This window comes from Tupaia chinensis, unplaced genomic scaffold (assembly GCF_000334495.1).
Source record: "Tupaia chinensis unplaced genomic scaffold, TupChi_1.0 Scaffold145860_1, whole genome shotgun sequence".
NCBI lineage: Eukaryota > Metazoa > Chordata > Mammalia > Scandentia > Tupaiidae > Tupaia > Tupaia belangeri.
The window spans coordinates 1,528,229-1,552,198 of record NW_006205718.1 but is presented as its reverse complement, the minus strand read 5'-3'; the positions used below and the strand labels follow the sequence as shown (position 1 = coordinate 1,552,198).

Below are 23,970 nucleotides of genomic sequence, written 5' to 3'. Positions count from 1 at the left end.
AAACAGACATTTGCATGAATAATTACAATACAATTTGATAGTTCTAAAGTGAGATCTGTGCCAAGTATATTTGAGTACAGTGCTAGTGAAAGGGGAAAAAAAGAAAAGAAAATGATGCTGGGCACATATCCGTGCATGCCCTAAATCCCAGGAGGAGAATGGAGGAAGAGGAATTACAGTGTGATCATCCCTTCTGGGGAGTGATATCTCACCTTTCCTCTCACTGTGTCTCGCTCTGGTGAGCACAAGGACAAAAGCCTAAAAAAGGTTGCTGTTTGGGAGTCCCCAAGATCCCCTTCATATTCAGTAATTTTTTATAAGGACTCAGAACTCAACAAAACTGTTACAATCAAGGTTATTATTTACAAGAACACTCCAAAAAGTAAAAAATTGAATTAAACTACGGGCTTGTTTTTATGAAAAAAAATTGAAATCTATGCATACTTTATCCATAGTGTACATTCTTCTAGGAATTATTTTCTTTATTCATGATAGACCACATGCATATGCACCTGAAAGGAAGAGAGAGAAAGAGGAGCACCCTCAACAGAGTCTAGTCTTGCTGCACTCCCCTTCCTCCAGGCCTCCAGCCTATCTTATCCTGGGCATTTGTGCATGCATGGCATGTTTCAGGTCGACCACATCAGGGATTCAAATCGCAGTTGCCATATGGAATCCAGATCCTTTTGGGCAGCCATTACCACTGCACCATGCAGATAGGCCTTCCATGAACTTTATGAAGAGCCCCTCATATTACAGTAAAGGTTATAGATTAAAATCAGCAACGGGAAAAGGTGCCTAGGGAGAGGTTCAAGCACAGGCTTCCCATTGTCATTTCTCAGTGGGGTTGTCTGGACAGCTCTCACTCCTCCCAACCTGTGTAGCAACATGCTTGGGGTATTGCCAGGTCAGGAAACTTACCTAAGCCTTTTCAAGATTTTTACTGAAGGTTGGTCACATCAATTTGGCTGACCATCCTTATTGTCTCTATGCCCCTCCAGACGTCAAGCAGAGTTGGTACTACATGGCCTGGTGGCTTCATCATAAATCACATTGTTAGCGTAGACTATTTGGTGTAACCCAAGAATTCTAGGTGAACAAGGACATTCAGATGGGTAGGACTTTCCAAGGACACAGAGGTTACCTCCCAGCAGCTGGGAGAAGGCCCAACCTATCTTTAGACAAGGTTTATATATTACTGCACAATGGTACAAAAGAAATTAATTCAGCTTCAGTGGCCCTAGAACTCAGCAAGCAAAGGCAAAATGAAGATTGTCAGAAGAATGTGTCTCTGAACTTTTGAGGATATTCCAAAATTCAAGTGACAAGAGTATCTTTGTGTGTGCGTGTGTGTGTTTGTGTGTGTGTAGATATTTATGTGATTTATGTGAATGGTGGTGTGTGTGCATGCAATGTGTATCTACATACAGACTCACAATGACAGTGGCCCAGGAAGAGCCCCAGAGGAGCTGTGGCAGCTGGGCAGGTGCAGTGCCGACTGTGAATGCAGCACCTGTGACATCCCAGAGGTAGAAGCAATGCATCGAAAATGAGCATTTCTTTCCATGTGTGCCAATTGGTTTTCAGAGGCACCTTGTTACTGTCAGAATGAGTCACATGTGGGAGGCTGAGGGCCAAATTAAGTCTGTGAACTTAAAATCAGGCATTCAGTGAATCTGGAGCTTAAAATAAGAAGACAACCTCATTTGGGAGGAAGATTGAACCAGGAAATTAAATGGCTTCAAGGAGAAACAGAGGTTCCTACCTGCACTGGCCAAAGGGAGATTGGTACAGAGAATTTGGAAAAGTGAGCCTGCCTGATTCCCAGAGACCTCTGACTGCTATAACTAAGAGTCTTCATTGTCACAGCTCATGTACAATACCAGCGGATGGGGAGGAAGGTGGAGAGCAGTCTTTTACTGCTTGGTAATAAAGGGGTTCTTAGAATTGGGAAATGTGGGGAAAAAAGTATACACACACACACACACACACACACACACACACACACACACACACACACAATTCCTTGGTGACTCTCCTCCCACCAGCCTGAGAATGTGTGGCTTATATATTTTGAAAATGTTCCCTGGATGATTTTGATGCCTGCAGATAGAATAGCCTGGAGGAAGTAGCAGGTGATAAGGCTGGAAAGCCAGATATGGGCTTGTGTTTGATGGTCTTAGTTGCCATGCTAAAGAATTTGGACCTTATCTTAGAGGCCATTCATGCTTTTAGCAGTTGAGTGGCAGAGGCAGGATTGCATATCAGAAAGACAATTTTGGCAGCTGAAAAATGCAAAGAGAATAGGATGAGTTGGGGTGCTATTAGGTTTAGGAGTCTGCTATAGTACTCCAGCCATGAAGGGGTGAAGGAGAGGCACGATAAATTTAAAAGGGTGGTTTTAGAGTCAGAAGCAGCAGGACTTGATTCAACTGATGGGCAAGGGGAAGCTTTCTTAGAGGTGGGGGCATTTGTGATAATTCTGTCGACAGAAATAGGAAACTTTGGGAAAGGAATGTGTCTGGGGAGATGGGTAAGTCACCATTTGAAAGGCTAAGTGGAATCCTATGGAAGTAGCCAATTGCATACTGGGTCTGAGACTAGAACCTAGGAAGGAAGTTGAGGCTAGTGGTATGGATTTTGAATATCCATCTCCAAGGGATAAATGAAATTACAATTCTCCCAAGATCCCATTCTATCTACTCTTCCATGAACCACAGATCAAGAATGAAAGTATCTGGAAGTTCTGAAAGTTTCACACTAAGTGTGTAGCTTTACTTCTGGGAACTGGTGGCGTAGGTCACCTTCCTGGCAGACTTTATCCTGTGCCTCCCAGAGTCCCATTGTCGGTGAAGGACATTTAGAGCCTCCTTATTCCAAGTTTCTCCTTTCTCTGTGTGCAGCCTTGCCATGTCTCTACAGCCAGCACCTACCTTGTTACTCTTCTTAGACAGCCAAGGGGCTCAGAAAGAGAGGAAAGTCTCTTAGCATCTTAAATATCAGAACTTGAGAAGTTATGTTGTCAAGTGTCCCAACTAATAAATGACAAAAGTAAGATCCAGAGGGACCAGCAGATGGCGTAATGGTTACATCGCTGGATTCCCAGGTAGTTTGAGTCCTGGACCCAGTTGCTTTAAACTCAAGCTGAGTGCATGTGCATGTATGCCCAAAATCCCAAGAGGAGACTGGAGGAAAAGGGATTGCAGCATGGCCATTCACCCTGGTGGGGAGGAGGTGATTTATTGCTATCTGTCTCTCTGGTGAGCACATGCACGCTATAGCAAAAATCTCTCTTAAAAACAATAAAGTGTGCTGGAAAAACTAGATATCCACCTGCAGAAGGATGAATCTGAACCCCTATCTGTCACCAAGTAACAAAAATTTACCCAAAGTGGATCAAAGATCTAAACTTCAGACCACAAACTATAAAACTACTGGTGGAAAACACTAGGAAACTCTGGGAGTCATTGGGGTAGACAAAGAATTCTTAAGCAAGACCCCAAAAGCACAGGCAATAATCCCCCGAATAAAAAAAAAAAGCCCTGGAATTTGATAGAAAGTGGACAAATGTGGAAGATTTGTTGCTAAGTGAATCAAATCAGGCTATGAAAGAGAGACATTGTATGTCTCCACTTAATATATACCAACTGTCCACATTCTATGGTAGAGACTGAAAGCCTGGAGAACATAAAAGTATTACAAATTGTAGTGGACACTAGAGACAAAGTGGAAAGAGAGCATGGAAGGGGAAGAACGTAGGAGAAGAAATTTGGGAAAAAATAGAGGTAAGACACTTGTGGGACACAGATATTATCTGTTGATGAGGATGTGTATAGTATCCTAACTGGGCTGGACTGAGTTGTACATCATGCTTGGTAAAGTCTCTTTACAATCTAAATGATACATAGCAATTGAGTGTATGAACAATAATAAAAGATAAATAAATGTATGTATGTATGTATGTATGTGTGATCCAGAGATGAAAGTGCTTGATCAAGGCCATAAAACTCATCTCTGACACTACCAGGGCTAGGCCCACCAAGCTCTCTGATTTCTGGCCAGGATTCTTATTGCAAGTTAAGCATAGAGACTATTGTTTTACAGGACTATACACGGGTGGTGTGCCCTGTGATTGATATTATTAACCTGGACACCTTCAACTACATCGAGTCTGCTTCAGAGCTCAGAGGGGGTAAGTAGAGATGATGTTTTCCATCAATAATGACTTTCATTTCCTCCTAGTTACTGCTTTAAAGGTTGGGGGTGGGAGAGTAAGGGAGGTCTTTCAGTGGAGTGTCTGCAATGTCCAACCCTGCATCCTGTAATATAATTAACTCCATCTTGGTCCTTACTGCTGGGACTGTGAATGGGAGGTCTGGGAGCTTGGACAGGATACTCTCAGCCCCAGGGCCCCAGACCCCAAAGGCCTGAGTATGTGATATAAACAAGGACTCCCCCAGCCATGAGGGGGCCTGAATTTTCCTGCTGCCTCAGGGATGGGCACCCTGTTTTCTACTCAGGACCCAGTGCTGCCTATACCACAACACCAACTTTCAGGTAATTCACATAGTCTAGAGGCCTCTCACAAACCTCCTGTTTTCAATTCCCAAGACTCAGGACCAAAAGTCACATTTCATAACTGTCCATCTTGCCACCCTTGGACCCTACCCCTGGACCTTTATCTTTTGCCCTTTCTTTCCTAACCCCACCAAGCCTAGAAGTTTAGAGAAGCAATAGAAGGTAAAGACAGGAGACATTGGCAGACAAGTTGCTGATCAGCCTAGATGAGACTGGTTATCCCTGGAACCAGCTTCCCCCTGAGTTCATGAGCTGGAAAAGTTACAATAAGCAAGCTCTGTAGGTTCTTCTGAAAGATCAAGTCAACTGGGTCAGCTCTGTGTTTTAGGATTTGACTGGAGCCTCCACTTCCAATGGGAGCAGCTCTCCTTAGAACAGAAAGCTCGGCGCCTGGACCCCACTGAGCCGATTAGGTAAGCAGGAAGGGTCAGGGAAAGGGTGAGTGGGCAGAACCATCACCACATGGTCCTTCCCACTGCTGCATGATGGGAAGCAATCCACATGAGATGCCACAAAGACTTGCCAGGCCACCTCTCCTTTTGCCCTTATTTTAGGACATTTTCATCTTCACAAAGACTTCTGGGATAAGAGGGACCTGTTTGAGAGCTGTACTGAGGAGCAGGCAGCCAGTGTTGTCAGCCCTCATGCATACTAGGATATACGTGTGCCTTGTGCTGACATTAGAGAGACAGGACAGTCCTGATAAAAAATCTGGTGAGAAAAAAGATGGTCCCATAGAGCCAAGAGCAAAGCTGATCTTGGGTGTCAGGATCCAGTCCAGGAAGGCTGACTATGCGGAGGCTGTAAGTCCTGGAAGTGGAGGTTGGTATCCAGGTGTGTCCACAGCTGTGTGTAAGTAAGCACATCTGCTGTATCCTGTGTGAGAACAGGACTGGTATCAACTCTGGGTTGCTTTTGCCATGCTCTGGATGGCCTTGTCCCAAACCATGTTCTCTCTTCTAGGTCCTATAGCACATGGTGGAAAGGTGTTTGGGGCCCATATAATAGCCACTCATAGACTAGAGCATAGTGGTCCAACATAGGGGAGCCCGTGGTCTCAGGGTTGGGAGTGTATGGCCTTGATGTCCTTCCTTAGACTGGATGGTAAACTTGTTCCAGGTCTCTTGAGAATCTCTGAGTTAAAGTGTGTACTTCAGGTGGTATGTCAGAAGGATAGGAAGTGCTTTAAGAATTGCAGAGAAGGTTACTGGACTGGAATTTCTCCATCCAGTGACTTAGAGATACCCAGGGTTATTAAAGGGTATCTCTGTATCTCTGGTGCCAGCCACAAAGTAAATGATCATTTTCACTGAATTGACTTAAGTCAAATTGAAGGCCAAAAAGGCTGTAAAGAGCTAAATGTAACACTCCAGACAGGTGAGTGGGGCTCTGAGAACTCTGCCTGTCCTTCATTCTCTAGCCTTCACTAGCTGGAGTGATGCCAAGAGGGAGATTGAAGCCAAAAGGCTTCAATCTTTAACTTACCTATTTATTTACACTCATTCACTGTACATCAATACAGTATATAAAATGAGATTTTTCCATCCAGTATATATTGTATATTGACTCAATCAAGGATTGAACCGTACACATTATCATCAACAAATAATTTTCTATTTCTTGTTTCTTATACATTTTGCTTCCCCCCCACTTGATTCCCTACCTCTCACCCTCTGCCAACTGCCCCCCTTCTCCCACACTGTCTCTGGTATGTACAATTGTTTTCCATACCTTTTTTCACATTTTATTGATTCACTACAGATCTTAATTAATTTAAAGACTTTAGATAGCAAACAGAGCTGATATATACATATTTATGAACATATATCTGACTTTAGGTGTAAACTTCAGTGAGTAAAGAGAACATGCTATAAAGTAGCACCTTACTGGGGCTGTATAGCTTACTGCAGTCATTAAATAAGTATTAATAGGTATTTTTTATACTTTTTTCATTTAAAAGAGTTTTAGTTTTAATAGATAAAAATCAAAAAACGTTAAGAGAAATTTGTTTAAAACTTAAAGCCAGGAAGAAGGTTATGATTCAGTTCAAATAGTATGTAGATGAATCTATCAACAGTTCAAGAGAAGACAAAAATCCTTAAATATGGAAATTAAAGCAACTAAGAAAATCAGTAATGTTTTAATCTAAAGTAAAAAAAAATTCTATTTTACTAGTTCAGACTCATGTAACTAATCTCTCTTCTATTGAATTTGCAGTGTTACTGTGGTCTGATCTTTCCATTTAAACTCTGGAAGTTAATATTCAACTCCAAGACTTGTCCCTGCCATTAGGAGGGCCATTCTCTTGTTTGTTTATTGTATTCTTATTTCTGTGTGTCCGATTATAGTTTTCCTGGTATAGCACTCCCTTCAGTACTTCTTAGAGAGCTGATCTAGTGTTGGTAAATTCTTTCAGGTCTCCTTTATCTGAGAATGTTTTTGTCTTTTTTTCCCACATGAAAGATGATCTTGCAGGGTATAGTATTCTTGTTTGAAATTGTTTTTCACTTAACACTTTGAAGATATTTTTCCACTCTTTTCTTGTTTGCATTGTTTCTGATGAGAGGTCTGATGTTAGCCTTATGGGATAACCTTTGAAAGTAACTTGATGTTTCTCTCTTGCCAGTTTTAGTATCTTGTTTCTGTCTGTGGTTTTGGTCAATTTGGCTGTGATGTCCCTTGAGGAAGATCTTCCTGGGCCGATTCTATGTGGGTCCTTTATATTTCTTGGGTTTAGATATTTCATTACCTTTCTAGGCTTGGAAAGTTTTCTTCCAGGATTTCATGGAATAGATTATCTATCCCTTATTAGTGTCGTCACCTTCTGGGATACCAATGACCTGGATATTTGTGCCTTTAATGGTATCTAATATTACTTGTATGGTATTCTCACTTTTTAAGGTTATTTACTCAGTCTTTTTGGTGAATTTTTCTAGGTCAGAGGTTCTGTCTTTACATCTGAGATTCGCCCTTCTGCATGATCTAATCTGCTTTTGATATTTTCAAGGGAAGTTTTGATTTCCTGTATTACAGCCTTCATCTCTAACAGTTCCATTTGATTCTTTTTTATGATGTGTATCTCATCTTTCAAATCATGTGAGAACTTCCTCACCTTCTGGAACTCAGAGTCTCTTTTCATGTACAGCCTCTGGAGTCAGTTGTCTCTATTCTCTTGCATCTCTGTTAGCTTTGTCACTATGAATATTTTAAATTCTTTATCTGACATTTCCATGAATTCCCTTGTATTCTTCATGGAGGAAGAGGAGTTATTCTTTTCCATCAGAGGAGAGATATTTTCTTTGTTTCTCATATTTCTTGTGTGTCTGCAGTGGTTTCTGGTCATCTGATGAATTGTACATTTTTTTCCTGACTCCTGGCTAGACTGGAGAGCAGGAGGGTGAAATCGGGCAGAGGGTCTCTGGTGGTTGAATGGGGCCATTTAGAGCTCTAATATAAATGGCCACTGATTGGCTTATCCTAACTCCTGGCTACACTGGGGAGCAGGAGGGTAAAGTCTGGGCAGAGGGCCTTTGGTGGTCTAAATCCCACTGTTCTTTATTTCTCATGGTATAGGAAAAGGCCCTTTTTCTGCTGAGCATCAAGCCGTGCACACCAGCTCCTAATGTGTGTGATTTAGGCGGGGTCATGGGCAGACTCTGACCTTTCTGGACACCTCAGAGGGATGGCCCAAGTCAAGGGCAAAGATCGTGCTACAGCTATCTCTGGGTATTTCTGTCTCTGTCTCAGTGGTGAGTTCTCTGGCAGGTTTTCTTCTTGAGAGATGTCTGCTCATCAGAGAACAGGTATGCCCAGAATTAAGCCAGTTCTCAGGGAATAGCAGGGTCTCATGGAAACTGTCTAGTTTTCCATCAGCTAACTGCTATGGGACAAAACTCACTTCAGCTTTCAGACCCACTGAGTGAGAACCACATCCTTGAGGGCTAACCCACCTACCCCAGCTGTGGATTCTTACCAACATCCATCCTTGTGCTTACTGGATTATTTGCTCAGACTCTGCTACCATTGCCTATCTTCTTTTTCAACTCCTTTCATTTTTAAGAGACTTCTCAAACAACTCCCAGTCATCAAGAGCCAATGAGCTGGGATAGAGCCCCAAGAAGAGGAATTGAAAATGAGGGGTATTAGTCTGCTAGAGCTGCTGTACTAAAGAGTCACAGGCTGAGCGGTCTAAACAACAGAAATGGACTATCTCATGGTTCTAGAGTCCAGAAGTCTAAGGTCAAGGTGTCCGCGAGGCTGAGTCTTTCTGAGGGCTGTTTCAGACCTCTGTCTTTGGCCTATAGATTGCGATCTCCTTGAGTCTCCACATTGTCTGTTTTCTATACGCGTCTGTTTTTGTGTCCAAATTTCATTTTTTATAAGGATATCAGTCATATTGGACAAGGGCCCACCCTCCTGACCTCATTTTAACTTGATTACCTGTATAAAGATCCTCTTTTCAGGGCCAGCCTCATAGTTCAGTGGCTAAGCACAAGTTTGAATCCCAACTGTTGCAGCTTGAAAAACATGCAGAGCACATGTGTATGCATGCCCCAAATCCTGATGAGACGGAAGAAAAAAGAATATGTTATGACCACACCTCATTAGGGGATGCTTCCTCTCTGTCTCATAAGCACACATACCCTTCAGCAATTAAAGATTAAAAAAAAAAGTCTTTTTTCCAAATAAAGTCATATTCTGATATTCTGAGGCATAGGAGGAAAAGGGGGGGGCGGTCAGAACTCCAACATATTTTGTTGGGGTGGGGAACACTCTTCAGCCAGGGATAAAGAGCAAAAAGAAGGGAGACAGAATCCAATTTTTAAAAGTCAATATGCTGCTAACAGGTGTGGCCTCTGTCCTTCTCTGCCCAGGACACGGCCTTGGGGACAGGATGGTGGAGGTTCCCCAGGTCATTAGATTAACTGAGGTTCAGAGCCTGTCCTGGCCCCACACTGGAAGTATGCTAATGAATACATTTGCCTGTCAATAATTTTAGGAGATTTATTATCAAAGACAAAAATCCAGGAGCATGTACTGGTTTTAGGTAACTGGCCAATGTACTGGCCTTTCTGAAGAGGTACAGAAATGGGAAGAAACTGACCAAGGACTCCTAGGGCAGAAGAGGTTGAGAGTGGGTTCCCTCCTTTTAATGACTTCCCTCTCTTCCTCCCAAATGTACAGGACACCAATCATAGCTGGAGGGCTCTTCGTGATCGACAAAGCCTGGTTCGATTACCTGGGGAGATATGACGAGGACATGGACATCTGGGGTGGGGAGAACTTTGGTGAGTCCTTGTCCTATACATCCTGACCTATATATTCTAGATCTTTAACCTGGAGGTTGGGGTGAGGCTCTCTGTGTCCTGGGATCTAGTACTGAGTTGACAGAGAGGCACAGATACCTGGGATGAGGGCCTGTGAGATTGAGAATAAGTCACTACTCTGGAGAAGCCTGGTGGAGGGGCAAGAAACGTAGTTGTTGGGAGGGTGGTGGCAAGAACAGAATTACTCCGTGGGCCCACATGGATGCCAAGGACCAAAGAAACATGGCCATGCAGTCTATTAGGGGAAAGCTGAAATACCAAATCCAGAAGGGCCAAGGAGGAACAAGGAGCTCTAAACTTGGGAGCTTGGAGTTGGAAGACTAGAGAGGAAGAGAATGAGGAACAGGAAGGACAGTGATGTCATTAATCTCCACTAATGGTTCCTTGGCTGCTATTGTGTAGCACTCAACACAGGTTAATGAAGAAGGTCTAGGTTTATTGCTACAGAAACCCTGGGAGTATCTTTGTCCTTAACTTTTATGGGAAAGGAAGAGTGAGGGAGATGGGCGATTATAGGCCCCAGAATTGTGCAGAGAAGGGGCCAGATCTAGCCATAGCAGTGGCTCTAAGGCTCACAGCTCTAGGAGAAACAGAAGTCAGAAGACCCATCCCATCTAGCTAGTGAGCACTTCCCTCATGATCATATTGGAAGTATAACTTCAGAATAAAACCCCTACTTCTTGGGGATATTGTGAATGTCCACCAAGGTGTGTAAAAACTGGGCACTATACAGGCATAAAATGTGTTAATTTCTTTCCAAGCAGGTGAGACCTAGGAGATCACTAGGATGTAAGCTGCACAGGTCAGGGATTTTAGTCTGTTTTGTTCATGGCTATTTACAAGCTTCAGTAGATTGCCTCCTATATGCAAGGGTGCCCTCAGTAACAATTTGTGGAATAAACAAATCATAGTAGAATAAGAGAGAGAATCTCGAGATACCTGGGCCCTTCTCTTCTCTGGGTACAGCAGAGCATGTTTGGCAAAAGGTTCTCTAGGCAGCAGTATAAGCCAAGAGAATGATCCATGGGGCTCATCCTGGCATTTAGCAGTAATTCGCGCATTGTCCGCTGCCATTGTTTTTGCCTGTCCCTGCCTCCCAAGTGTTTTATGGCTTTCTTCTCAGTCACTAAGAGTTATTTCCTGGAAATTTATGACTTCTGGCCTGACCCACAGCATCTGTTCTCCCAAACTGGGCAGTGTAGAGAAATTCATCAGAAAAGTCAGCCTCCTGCCTTATAGGGGTCATACTGGAAGCTCAACAAAGAAAACAGAAAACCCTCTAACCACACCACATCCCTTCCTGGGACCCAGTCCACAAAGATATCTGCAACATGATTGTTGGTATGGGATTCAAGCTGGGTCTGCCAACATCAGTCCCTGAGAACTTGGAACCAGGTAGACCCTTGATGTCAATGGAATTTCTCCCTTACTGGGATGGGCTAGATTCTAAATCCTGAAGATTGAGCACATTACCTCTTACTAAATAATGCGTTCCAATAAATGAGTCCTCTCTATAGCACTTTGATAGACAGCAGTCATGCACTCTGCTCAAATGCTACTTATAATGATACATTCACTATTTCACAGTTGAGCACATTCTGTTGTTGAGAAATTTTTTTGTTGAACTGTTAGAAAATTCTTCTAAGTCATAGCTCAGCTCTCCATAGCTTTGGTCCATTGGGGCTTGTTCTGTGCCCTCGTTCCACACAAAGTAAGATCTTTCTTCCAAGCGAAAGTCCCATTTGGTTTCAGGTAGTGTTTTGCTTTCAATAATGGCACATTTTGGCCCAGCTTACCTATACCTTTCCTTTATAGGAACGTTAACACACATCTGCTCCTATCAAATAGCAATCTTACCTAGCTGGCTTCCAAGTTGTTTGGCATCAACAAGGGTCGTTTCAAATAGAGACATGGGGAAGGGGTACTGGGGAGGTATGGGAGAGACATTTACAACTCACAAAATGTTTTAAACTGCAAAAAAAGCACCACTGACAGTTCTCATAGGAGACACTCTGTGTTCCCCCACCCCAGCGTTCCATTATGTTATAGTCAGCTGACAGCACTTTCAAAGCCATTTCTGGATGTATTTATTTATTTATTTCATGGCATTTGATATGTCAGAAAATGCAGGGCTTTTTTCAATGGAGGGTATATCATGTGCCTAGGACCAGATCTGCAGTGGGAATAGTGAGCTACTTGCGTACATAAAGGTGGGAATTTGGAAGAGGGTCCAAATGATGACCAGGGATTGGGATGGGGCACGAGTGACATTTCAGTTGCAGAAGAGAGTCGGTGTGAGAGGGTGAAGGCAGCAGCCTGTCTAGTGAAGGACTCTTGGCTCCAGGGTATTGGTAGGAAAGATCTCCCCACCCACATGTTACCAAGTCCTGAAGATCTCCTTTCAGTGTCACTCACATTCATTCCTTCTCTCCATCACACCACACTCTCCTAAATGGTCCTCCTCTGTTTACTCCTATCAAATCCATCTTCCCATAACTCCTGCCTCAGTACTCTTTCTGAAATACATCCCGCTGATTCTACTCCCCCACTCAGACCAGAGACCAGGCATCCAAAGTGGCTCCCTTGTGTCCTAGGGATAAATCTCGAAGTATCTGGACCCTTTTGCTCTATGGACACTGGGGACCGAGTTTGGCAAAGATTTTATGAGTAGAGCAAGCAAGCAGAAGCCCACGTGCCTCAGCTGGGCTCCTCACACGACCTTCCTACCTCTTTAGCCTCATCAGCCTGTCTCTCCCTCCAGTCTTCAGTACAGAGGGACTAAGTCCCAGAATATCCCATACCTCCTAGAATGTGCCAACCCTCTGTCATGACTGAGCCTCCCTGTGCACCAAAGCTGATTCTGCTGCAGTAGCTGATTCTGCTGCAGCAGCTGATTCTACAGTATAACACAACTCTGGGAGCAGTTCCCCTAGGATGAATGCTCCTATCTTACCTCTTTCTCATCCATCCTCTCCATGGTTCAGTGCCCTTGAGCAAGCACCCAGTTCCCCTATCTATCATTACATTGAACCCTCTTACATATAAGGTACCTCCAAAAGTTTATGGAAAATGGAATCCAAGTTTATTTTGGTGCAAAAGCATTTTGAAATGCATGCATAGATGATTTTTTATAATATGCATTTTCTAATAACTTTGTGAAACCCTCGGTTTTGTCCATTTAGTCATCTGAGTCTGCCACCTTGCCTTCTGCTAAACCCGGGGCTTCTTAAGAGCTTTTTAAGAGCTTCTTAAGAGGAACTGCTCCCAGAGTTGTGTTCTCTAACTTTTTGTTCTTGAGAACCATAGAAAGTACTCACCCAAGTACGTTTGAAAAGGGAGAGACTGAACATAGATGGGAAGAGAGTTCAGGGTGGGAGGAGCAACATATATACAATATATGAGACTCCATTTAAAGTATATGTTGGTGCCAGGCAGTGGTACAGTGGTAATGCAAGTAGAGCCTCTGGGACAGGAACCCAGGGTCTTCCTATGCCTGTGATCCAGGCTGGCTGAGACTGTGAGTAGATCATAGCATGAAGACTTCAGTGGGGGTTCTCTGTCTCTCTTTCCTTCCTCCCTCCCTCTAAATAAATAAATAAACTTTAAAAAAATTAAGTCTCATTGTATGAAATGAGCCCATGTCCAAGGGTTCCCTTTAAATATGAGACAGTGAATAACAACAGCAAGTAGAGATACCTTTCCTGTCTGTGTGTTCTCAGTAAGTTTGCACGCGTTGTGTTGACTTTCTTTCACAGCAGAAAAATATATGTGCTTATTGACCAGGGCTCATGGCTGGGCTCAATCTCAGCTACCCCTTCCCAGCCCCCTCACACTGGGCATCTTTTGGAAGCAGCTCTTGGTCTGATTGGTTGTAGCAGCCATGTGACAGTCATGTCTTGTCTTAGCCCACCCCCAACCATGTAGTCACACATGCGACCCCAGTGGTGCCATCATTCCCACTAAGTGTTTCTAAGATGAGCTGAATAGTTTTGATAATTACATCTACAGTTTAGCATGTGAGCAGACTTTAAGGAAATGTGGCTTTTAGACTTTTTTTTTAGAAGTTGATTTGCATTAAAATTGGATGCTTAAACTTCAATTTACATAACACAGAGTACGTGTAATGTATCTGCTTACTTTTTGCTGCATCTTTTTGCTTTTGGTCTTTAAAAAGATCAAAGGAATCTATTGCCTGGTAAAAAGTATGTGTGTGTGTGTGTGTGTGTGTGTGTGTGTGTGTGTGTGTAGGGGGAGCATTCTTCTAATAAGGAGGTGTTGACATATATATGGAGCAAGAATTTGGGATTCCTGAATTTAGAATAGGGAATTTCCAAAGCACAGCAGGCACAAAAGATGGTGCTGAGAAGAGAGAGGAACTAGTCTCAAAGAGGAATCACCACCACCCACCATCCACAAAATGCAGTCAGGGACACCAGGTTGTGTCTGGCTTGGTAAGTGTGTGTGTGTGAAAGACAGAGAGAGGGGAAGAACATAAGCTGTGGAATCAGGCCTTAATTTAAATATACATGGAAAGTTACTTCACCTCCCTAAGCCTATTTTCAGTTCTTTAAAATGGAACCTATGATCCCTTTTGGTAAAGAGAGCTTAGGGAGAATGGCCCAACAAAGATGTCCACACCCTAATCCCTAGAATCTGTCAGAAATTACCTTACATGGCAAAAGGGATATTATAAGTGTGATTAAAGTCACTAATCAATACCAGAAATTAGGATGTTAACCTGGGTTACCCAGGTGGGGCCAGTCCACTCATATGAGTCTTTAAAAGCAGAGAGCTTTCTCAGGCCAGAGGCAGAAGAGAAGTAGAAGGAGAGATCAGAGAACCTTGGAGCATGAGAAGGACTTGACCAGCTATTGGTGGCTTATAGATTGGGGGGTGGGAGGGAGGTAGCATGAAAGTAACAGAGATGCCTCTGGCTAGCAGCCAGCAGGACTAAAGGAACCTCAGTCCTACAGCCTCAAGGATAGAGCTCTGCATTGAGTTCTGTGTACAACCTAAAGAAGCTCAGAAGAGGATTCTTCTTCAGAGCCTCCAGAAAGGAACAGAACCCTGATCAAACCTTGATTTCAGCATCGTGAGGCTCTAAACAGAGGACCCTACCAAACTCACCTGCTAAATTTGTGGTAATTTTTTAGGGCAGCAGTAGAAAACTGTTCATGCTCCTCACATCACAGGTGTATTATGAGAGTTAAGTAGATAATGCAAATTCCTCTGCTCCACCTAGGTTGGCTACTGTCCCCTTTAGGCTACACATGAGCAGCATTTGTTAAAAGCGGGATTGTGTCTGATGTGCTGAAATAAGTTATTCATCATACTTTCTCTTTTGGCTTTGACTTCACCTTCCTAGTCTTGGTGGTTTGAGATTAGAAATGACCTCATCTGAGGATTAACCAAGGCTGATGAAAAGTCATCTTTTCCCTAGATGGAGACTAAAGCTAAAGCAGACAACTACTCTGTTCCTTAGCTGTACCACTTTGTCAAAGCCCCAAACTCTCAAGACCAATCTTTGCTACTGCTCCTGAGTCTCCCTAAGTCTAATTGAGTTTCATTGGAGAGGGCACTGGTTTTCCACTGGGCATATGGAAGGGTTAATGGTGCCTCCCTGACATTTGCAGTTGAATGGCCCTTGGTGACCATTATATGTCTGTTACTTAACCAGAAGCAGAGTCTTGCACGTAGCCTTGACTGACCCAGTTGTGAATAAAGGGCAGCCATGCTCACAAATTCAAGGCTGTTTTCTGTGGACTTAGAAGATTATCTTCACTTAGATTCATATATTTGTTAAAGAATAAAAACAGAGCTTGCTTCTTGACGTAAAAGGCCTTGAGAACTTAAAGGTTACTGGAAAGCAAGGTCCCTATTGCACATATATATGTATGGTCTTGAAATGACAGTAGCTAAGTGAATGTTTGTCGTTTCTGCCCACAACTGGCCTTTCTACACCCATCATCCTCAACAAATGTAAGCTTAGATAAAGGTAGAATAGATAACGCTACTATGTATACAGTATATGTACATATATAATTTATGAGGCTCCATTTAAAAGAGTGCATTAAGTAGTACCCATGGGTAATGGTTCCTTTGCCTTTGTTGAAAAACCAGGCTATAAAATGAAATTAGAACCTTGACTAGTATGGGCAAGCGATTCCATGTGAATAGCTGCAGTTTGCTTCCTGGAGGCAAAGCTGACCCTTCTCTGCATTTCTACCTACCACTCATGTGCTCATCAAGGTTGTTGAGTCTGGTGAAGGAGTAGGGCCTTAAGAGAGCTGGTGGATTGATGAAGAGATAGAAAGAGATGAGAACAGAGACTGGGAGGGCAATTTGCTCTCAAATATTAACCTGAAGTTCAAAGAAAGTAAGACAATAAGACACCCAATGAGCAAGGAATAATTACATGTCTTCCTGCCTGGAATTCAAAGTGGATTTGGGTCTGCATGACATTCATCACCAGGGAGATTATGTGGGTGCTGACTCAGCGAGAACCCCCGACAAAATCCCTACATAAAGTCTTTTGCTCTGTCTTCCCTCACGGGAAAAATGATGAGTCTGCAAAACTGCAGACTTGGAGAGCAGAAGCTCTAGGTTGTACCAGGAAGGCCCACCACCTCAGACCACCGTCTACAGCCATTCAAATGAAGTTTGTACAAGCTTCACTGCAGAACTGCAAGACTTTCCCAAAGACTTGAGCATATATCTGCAACCATTGAGCCTGGCTTGCAATTCTCGCAGGATAAATATCACTATCTCAAAGTTGGTGGAATAGATGAAGGTAGGGCAACGCTATGTTCTGGGTTTTAAATATTCTACACTCTGGTTCCTATTAATCATTACAATAATCAGAAAACTCCAAGTTGCATTCCCCAGACTGTTTCTTGATCTGGCAGAAGCACAGTGATCCGTGTCAGGCCATGTGCCTCCAATCATTTCAGTCATGACAACCCAGACTCCAGCATCAAGAAACTCTCAACCCATCTCAGGCTGTAGGTTCCTCTGGGCAGCAGCAGCTGGCCTGAAGCAGAACTAAGGCAGACATTTTTCAGCGCTGGATGAGTGAGTTGATAAGGTAGAAATGTGACAGCTAGTTATATATTTGTCACTCTTGTTAGTTTGTGAGTGCCTTGAAGTCAGTATGTTTGTATCTACAGCTGTATTGGACAGTGGTGGATGTTCAGTTTTGAGGCAGGGAGGTGTCAAGGCAAGAGCATGAATTTTGGAGTTTGGGGAAATGTACTTTAATTCCCAGCTACAAGCTGTCAGTGGTCCCATAGAGCTGCTTCTGCATTGTAAAATAAGGACGTCAATAACCACTGAGCAGTGTTGTTAGGAGGACTAATAAGCTACCGCCTGAGGGAGAACCTAGCAGAGCCTGGCCCAGAAGTAAATGAAGGGGTCACTTTCTTCCGTTGGCTAATGTTTGTGGAATTGTGCTGCTCTAAATGTTTGCACTAAAGCAACAGACACCAGAAGATGAGGAAGAGGAAGAATGGCTTTAGAAGAGAGGATAAGGAGATGGGGTTGCAGTGGGCTGTGGGAAGATGCTGTAAGGGGTAAAAGATGTATTGGGTGTGATAGGGTCCAGTGTACCTCAATGCAGACTCCAGCCAGTCTCTAGAAGCTAGATCTGTGGGATAGACATGAGCCCTCGGCATCAAGTCAACTCTGGGGTCAGATAAGGAAGCAGTATCCAGAAGACATGAAGACAGAGCCATGGGATAAGGTAGGAGAAGACCACCAGGAGACCAGAAGAAGGTGGAAAAGGACCAGGGCCCTTTCCAAGATTGAAAAGAAAATGGGGGCTCCTAATTCAAAGAAACAAAATACTGGGCAAAGGGAACCCAGGGAAAGAAACAGCCTCTGGGGGCCTGGGGTGGGGAGGATGGAGTGGAGGCACAGGTTGGAGGGATTTGCTTTGTAAATGAGGAGGGACATATGTCTCATTTGAATACATGGAAGGGAAGAGACCATAGCTGAAACATATGCATATCTTTAGAAGAAAGCTGGCACAAAATTGGTAGGTTATATCTGTAGTAAGCAAGGACACTATCTCTGATTTTGAGAGATTAGATGGTTTTCCTTTTTTGGGAACTGGAACACACTCTGTTGGAGTCCCTGGAGAGGAGTTGATAGGAACTCAGTAGACCTTAGATGTGTTAAGAAAGTCACCCTGAGACTCACATGTACATGTACCAGCATAATTTTACACGCTGACCCCATTCATTCCCCAGGGTATTCCCTGCAAGATGGAGAGGTAGCTGTCAGGCAGTGGGCTGAGCTCAGTCCTTGCTTGGTGACTCACATGAACACCACGGTGTGGGGCACACAATTCAGACAGAGCCTCAGCCAAATGCCGGCTTGCTCCATACCGTGGCACTTTATGGAGAGTCAAAACCTCAAATGTTAAGTCCATGAATTCCAAGTATCTCATGCAGTGCGGCAGGAGATCAGAGGAAGAAGCTGTAAATTGTTTAAGGAGTTTGAAGCAGGTGCAGGTGGGCGATGCACATCAGTGTCCCTGTTTTAAAGAGACTGGCTTCAGTGGGGTGTCTCTTGATCACTGCCACTGATCTTTCAATCACACTTAAGAGTTGACACAGTTATTCTCAAAATCATATTTTATTTGATGCTGACAGCAGTCTTCCAGGGTATTTTTATTTTCTTTGTTTGACATATGAGGAAATCAAGTTTCCGTGAGCTGAAGCAGGTTTCCTAGGGATGCAGCGAGTAGATCACTGCAGACTCCAAAGCTTAGCTCTTCTCATCTCTTCCCCATACCCCATGTGCTTGCCATCATTCAGTGGCCATCTTGAGAAGTCCTTCATCCCAGGTCCATGTTGTCCCCACCCTGAAGGAAATCCAAGCTTCCTAAGGTTGAGCTACAGTAGGCAGAGGGGCGGGTGTGACGATGTGGGAACAGGGTTGGAGTGAAGGAGGTCTTCCTGAAACTCAGGGGCCTTTCCAAGGAAACATGGGAGGAGGCAGTAGGGGACAGGTAAGGGTGGCTAAGGACAGGTGAGTGAGAGCAGGTGAGGATCATGATGAAAAATCTGAGCTTAAGAACCTGCTTGGAGAGCTGGAATAAGAGACCAAAAGCAGAAAGTGGAAGGGACAGTGAGAGAGAGGACCCATGGCAAAGAAACCCGGGGTAGCCTGGAGGTGTGGGCAGAGTGCCGGAGGGTTCAGGGTATGCATGGGTCTGGAATACCCTGGGATACCTACCTATACCATGTTCCCTGCCACTGAACACCTGGCTTGCATCCACATGGCCCTTCACAGGAGCAGCCACTGTCAGGCATGGATTTGTCATGAGCCTATCTCCACCCTCCAGCTTGACTGCAGAAGCATGGGCCAGGTGGGAATTCCTACAGATCAGAAGCTGGCTTCCCCACCAGTGACATACCCAGGAGGTGCAGGGGCGGCCTGTCCTGGGGTGCATTGTCTGTAGAGAATTTAAAAGCAATCATCATACTAACAGTCATCCTACTTTTTAATATCGCCATGCACTAAAGAATGACAGTGACAAAACACTCTGCCAGCCCCCTTGGTATGCTGCTGCCTCCTTCTGGGGCAGAAGCCCTGCTTTAAGCCTGCTAGTGAGCAGTCCCAGGGGAGAGAGACACTAATCACAGCCGCTTCTGCTAACTCTACCCACCCTCCTCTCTGAGGGCCGCACAGCAGCAGCCAAGCAGGAGGAAATGAGTATGTGTGCAAAATCCCACCCTGGGGAACACCCTCAACAACAGCTTTGAGGCTTCCAGCATTTTCTACAGCTGCTCTCAGCACTCGGTAACTGCTCAGACTTCCTTCTCCTCCTGGGCTATGATTCAGGTGGCTCCTATCCAAAGGTAGACTTGTAGGCTTGGTGTAGACGCTTTCATGGATACATGTCCAGTTGCCTTCTGGGAGCTTGGTCTTCCCAGTTGCATGCGTGCCATGGAGTTTTCTACCTGTCCCTTCTTATGACAGTCATCTGGGCCCTGATTGTTAGAAAATGCCCCCATATTCTCAAATGGAATTTCTTTCTCCTGAGTCCTGGTTCTAATCATCTGAGGTCACAGGGAGTGTATCTCATCCATCTTTCACTCTGAAACCTTCCACATACTCAAAAGCAACTCCCCTGTTGCCTCCAAGGCTCCTCTTTTCCAGACTGAAATATCCCAGAAAAGCCTTACCTACCATTCTGGCTGCTAAATGTGTTCCAGGGACTAGTGTGCCCGGCACTGTTCCTATATTAATTCATTACCACCCTCCAAAGTGTTAGGGTTATCATCCCCACTTACACATAGGAAAACTGAGGTTGCCCAGCTTGGGGAACATAGTCTGGCTGCAGAGTCTGCTCTTAGTCACTGTGTGCTAGGCCAGGTGCAATGAGCCTTCTCTGTTTCATTAGACCTGGGATTCCATGAAGCTGGAGGAGCAGTGAAAGGAGGTAATAGGAGGGGCATGACTGTCTTGCAGAAATCTCCTTCCGAGTGTGGATGTGCGGGGGCAGCCTAGAAATCATCCCCTGCAGCCGGGTGGGGCATGTCTTCCGGAAGAAGCACCCGTATGTTTTCCCTGATGGAAACGCCAACACCTATATAAAGTAAGTGTATAGCCCAGGGGCTTGTCTTGTTGGTGATGAGTTGTAGCCACCCCTGGTGCTGTTACATTGCCTGAAGAATGGGAGTCACAAGTCATGCCCCTGGACCTGCCTGGGCAGGGGAGGTCAGGCTGGACACATCTAGTGTTACAGTCGGAGAACCCCTGGGTGTGCTTCACCATCAACCTCCCTGAGGCTTGACAGAGCCCTTCACACGGCCTTGGGGACTTCAAGCCACTGGTCATTGCCATCCTGCAGGGTTCTGGCTCCAGCTATTTGGGGTTAGATGGGGTGGGGAAGGGGCAACACTCTTTACCTGCCAGATCTAGAGGATTCCTGGTTCCCACCTTCAGGCTGGGTCACTAGGGGAAGATTCAGGGAGTGGGGAGGTGTAAGTGGATGCAGCTTGGTGCCTGCTCCAGGGTCTTCCCAGTGCACAAAAAGGATCCAGGCTGGAACGGGCCCTGAGACCTGGGCTTCCTATGCCAATGTGTCCATACATACTGGGGAACTCAGCAACCCAGGGGAACCCACTTGCCCGTTCTCTTCTTCCTTCCCTCATGTACTCTTCTTCTGTCTTTGCTTTCTCTTCTTTAAATATTTCTCTTCTCCTTTAAAAATAATTGGGACCAGCAGTTAGCATAATGGTTATGTCACTGGACTCCCATGTAGTCGACCACGGTTTGAGTCCCGGACCTGGTGGCTTAAACTCACACCAGGTCCATGTGCATGCGTGCCCAAGATCCTGAGAGGAGAATGGAGGAGAAGGGATTGTGGTGTGGCCATCCCCCCGGGGGGTGATTTCTCACTTTCTGTCTCTCTCTGTCTTTCTGGCTAGCACACGCACCCTATAGCAAAAACCTCTCAAAAAAAAAAAAAAAAAAAAGTCATGTACCTGCCTTTTGAATCTTTTCCTCTCACTTCTTCTTCTGATCCTGTCTCTTGTCTTCTGATAACTTCACTCATTCACTTAATCCCCTCTGCTTCCTTGGTTTTTTGTCATTTCATCCCCTTGGAGGAAGGGAGTTGCACACCCCTTTTGCCGTCATCCTGGTTTGGGGTCCTTGTCCTTGCCTATGTGCTTCCTTTATTGGTTTCACCAGCATACCTCAGTTCCTGACACAGCCTTCTCAGGAGGCAGGAATTTTAGCAATGCAAAAATTAACTGTACCTTTTGCAAAACTCCGGCAGGCAAGGGTGGGGCAATGAAACAATCAGCTGGCTAGGGAGCAGGGAGGGAAACAGGCAGGGCTAGCTCAGCTCTTGGGTTTCTAAGAAGTAAAGGGATACTAGGACATCTGGTGGAAGCAAGCGGTGTGGCTGTGCAGGAGCCCTGTGGCCACCTGGAAGGAGGCCAGCCTGGGAAGGAGGAGCAGGGGTTGGGCTCCAGATGCTTGTTGTCTTTGAGACTGGACCCTGGCCAGCGGGCATCTCCCCAGCCACTGTTGGGTCATTAAGTGGCTGGAGAAACATGGCATAGGTGACTGCTGAGCTGCTGCCAGTCTGCTAAGGGTTAGGCAGGGGAAGAGGCCAATGAGACAGTAGTAACTAACTGCCTCTGGTGCCCCAAGAACTGGGCTCTCTCTGGACAGGACTCATTTCAGGTCCCAGTTTAAAGGGCTTGTCGTGCTCCTTCATTGAAGGTCTGCTCCAAAACTAGAACTAGCAGCTGTAGGACTTTCCCTTTTCAGTCACAGCCCAAGCTCCTTTCCTCAGTCCTTGGCAGGTGCTGCTGCTGTTCAGGTCTTCAGCCACCTGACTGTGTTCTGATATCTTTCCTCTCTAGTCTGGGGCCCTTCCTGTGGCCCCTGTATCCCTGACAGCTGCACACTGGTATCCTCAGTGACTGCCTCTGTTTCCTTTTCTGTGACCTTTGTGGTCAGATTCAGAGCAAGTACTTGACTTAGAAAGCTATAGGTTGCTGGCAAAATATCTGAAAGAGATGACTTTATTGCTTAATTCTGTCCACCTGCACCAAGCTAATTGCATGAGCCTATAGGTTCTGTGTGCTGCCCTCTCCTTTGGAGAGGTGGGGACTCAGCACTTCCCCTCTGGTAGGGAAGAGAAGCTGTGAGCCAGAGTCTGAGGATGGCCAGAGGTGAGATGGTCAGCAAAGGCCTTGCCTTTGTACTTGGGCAGCAAAGAGATGCATCTAGTTCTCCTGGCCCTTTTCTTTGTGTCTTTGAAAGCCACAGAACTTTGGTCTCTGGCGTGATTTTTCTAGTCTGTACCTTTGGGAGAAAGGCTTGCTGTTATTACTAAAATCCTGTGTCTTGGGGTTAAGGCCCTTTGGAAATCAGATGGGGCTTGGCTGGGCTTGGCGGGGCTTGCCAGTAACACCAGGGCTCAGCTGTGGAATTCCCCCTCCTGGGTGTTGTGGCTAGCCCAACCTGCATGTATGTACTGGATACATTACAGGTCCTCTGAGCCCCTTCCTGACATGCCCTGTTCCCCCAGGAACACCAAGCGGACAGCTGAAGTGTGGATGGATGAATACAAGCAATATTATTATGCTGCCCGGCCTTTTGCTCTGGAGAGGCCCTTTGGGAAGTAAGTATCCCTTCAGGTTTGAAGAGGGCAGAGAGTCAAGAAGTACCCAATTCAGCTTATAGGCCTTAGATAGACAGACAGGTCCTTACAGGACTGTCAGCTGACTGGTCTCCCAGAGCCTACAGGATACCCCAGGGCCCAGGGTCTTCTTTCACATCCCTTAGATGTACTGGGTGTGCAGAACTTTAGGTGGCTATTGTGGGATGACTGTGCGGCAGCCCAGGCCACCCACTCAGTAGGGGGAGCTGAGCTGTGCTTCATACAATGGGCCGAGATTTCCAACAGAAAGGTTGACTGCTGGACTAGTCAGCCTGGGTCCTACTGGGCTGGGGTTTCTTCCTCCTAGTTCCCAGTCAGCAGTGCTTGAGCTTCATGGGAGAAGAGGACAGGGGAAGGGATGATTGTTAAGAGCTAGATACCATTGTTTAAGGTATCTGAGTTTTCCCCAGCATCTGAGAAGTGAGCATTTTTTCTCATATTTTATACATGAGGAAACTGAGACTGATACAAGTGAAGGTACTTACCCTAGCTCTCTGAACTCTAAGAGAGGGGATGGAAGCTCAACCCACATCCCTCTCTGGTTCCAAAACTGTATGACTTTATATTCCTCAACCCAGAGCTGAGTGAAGTAGAGAATAATTGTGACTTCTTTTATATTATCATTTGTGTTTTTTTTGGAGGGCATCCAATGGCTTTTTGTCATACTAATGCCTCTCACTTGTCATATGAAGGCTGTTGAGCAGATGAGGTGGGGTTTTTTAGCCTAAACTTTATAGGTCAAAGCCATCACTCCCTGGAGAACTAAATCAGAACCCACCAACATTAGTTTCACCTCTGAAACCATAAATCCGTGATGTCCCTACAGTTTCCTTACTCTGAACATCCCAAGCATTGTTTCTAGGTCTCCTCTCTTTC

At 45.0% G+C, this 23,970-nt stretch overlaps 1 protein-coding gene across 1 annotated transcript in view; it reads left to right on the top strand.

Annotated features, from left to right (window-relative positions):
* Nucleotides 1-23,970, top strand: part of GALNT14 (polypeptide N-acetylgalactosaminyltransferase 14) — a 245,509-nt gene that overhangs the window by 206,277 nt on the left and 15,262 nt on the right. Inside the window, exons 7-11 of the mRNA XM_006168527.1 lie at nucleotides 4,105-4,192; nucleotides 4,907-4,991; nucleotides 9,763-9,866; nucleotides 20,382-20,508; nucleotides 22,963-23,055. Of these exons, the coding sequence (XP_006168589.1) occupies nucleotides 4,105-4,192; nucleotides 4,907-4,991; nucleotides 9,763-9,866; nucleotides 20,382-20,508; nucleotides 22,963-23,055 (497 nt within the window). The remainder of the gene's footprint in view (nucleotides 1-4,104; nucleotides 4,193-4,906; nucleotides 4,992-9,762; nucleotides 9,867-20,381; nucleotides 20,509-22,962; nucleotides 23,056-23,970) is intronic.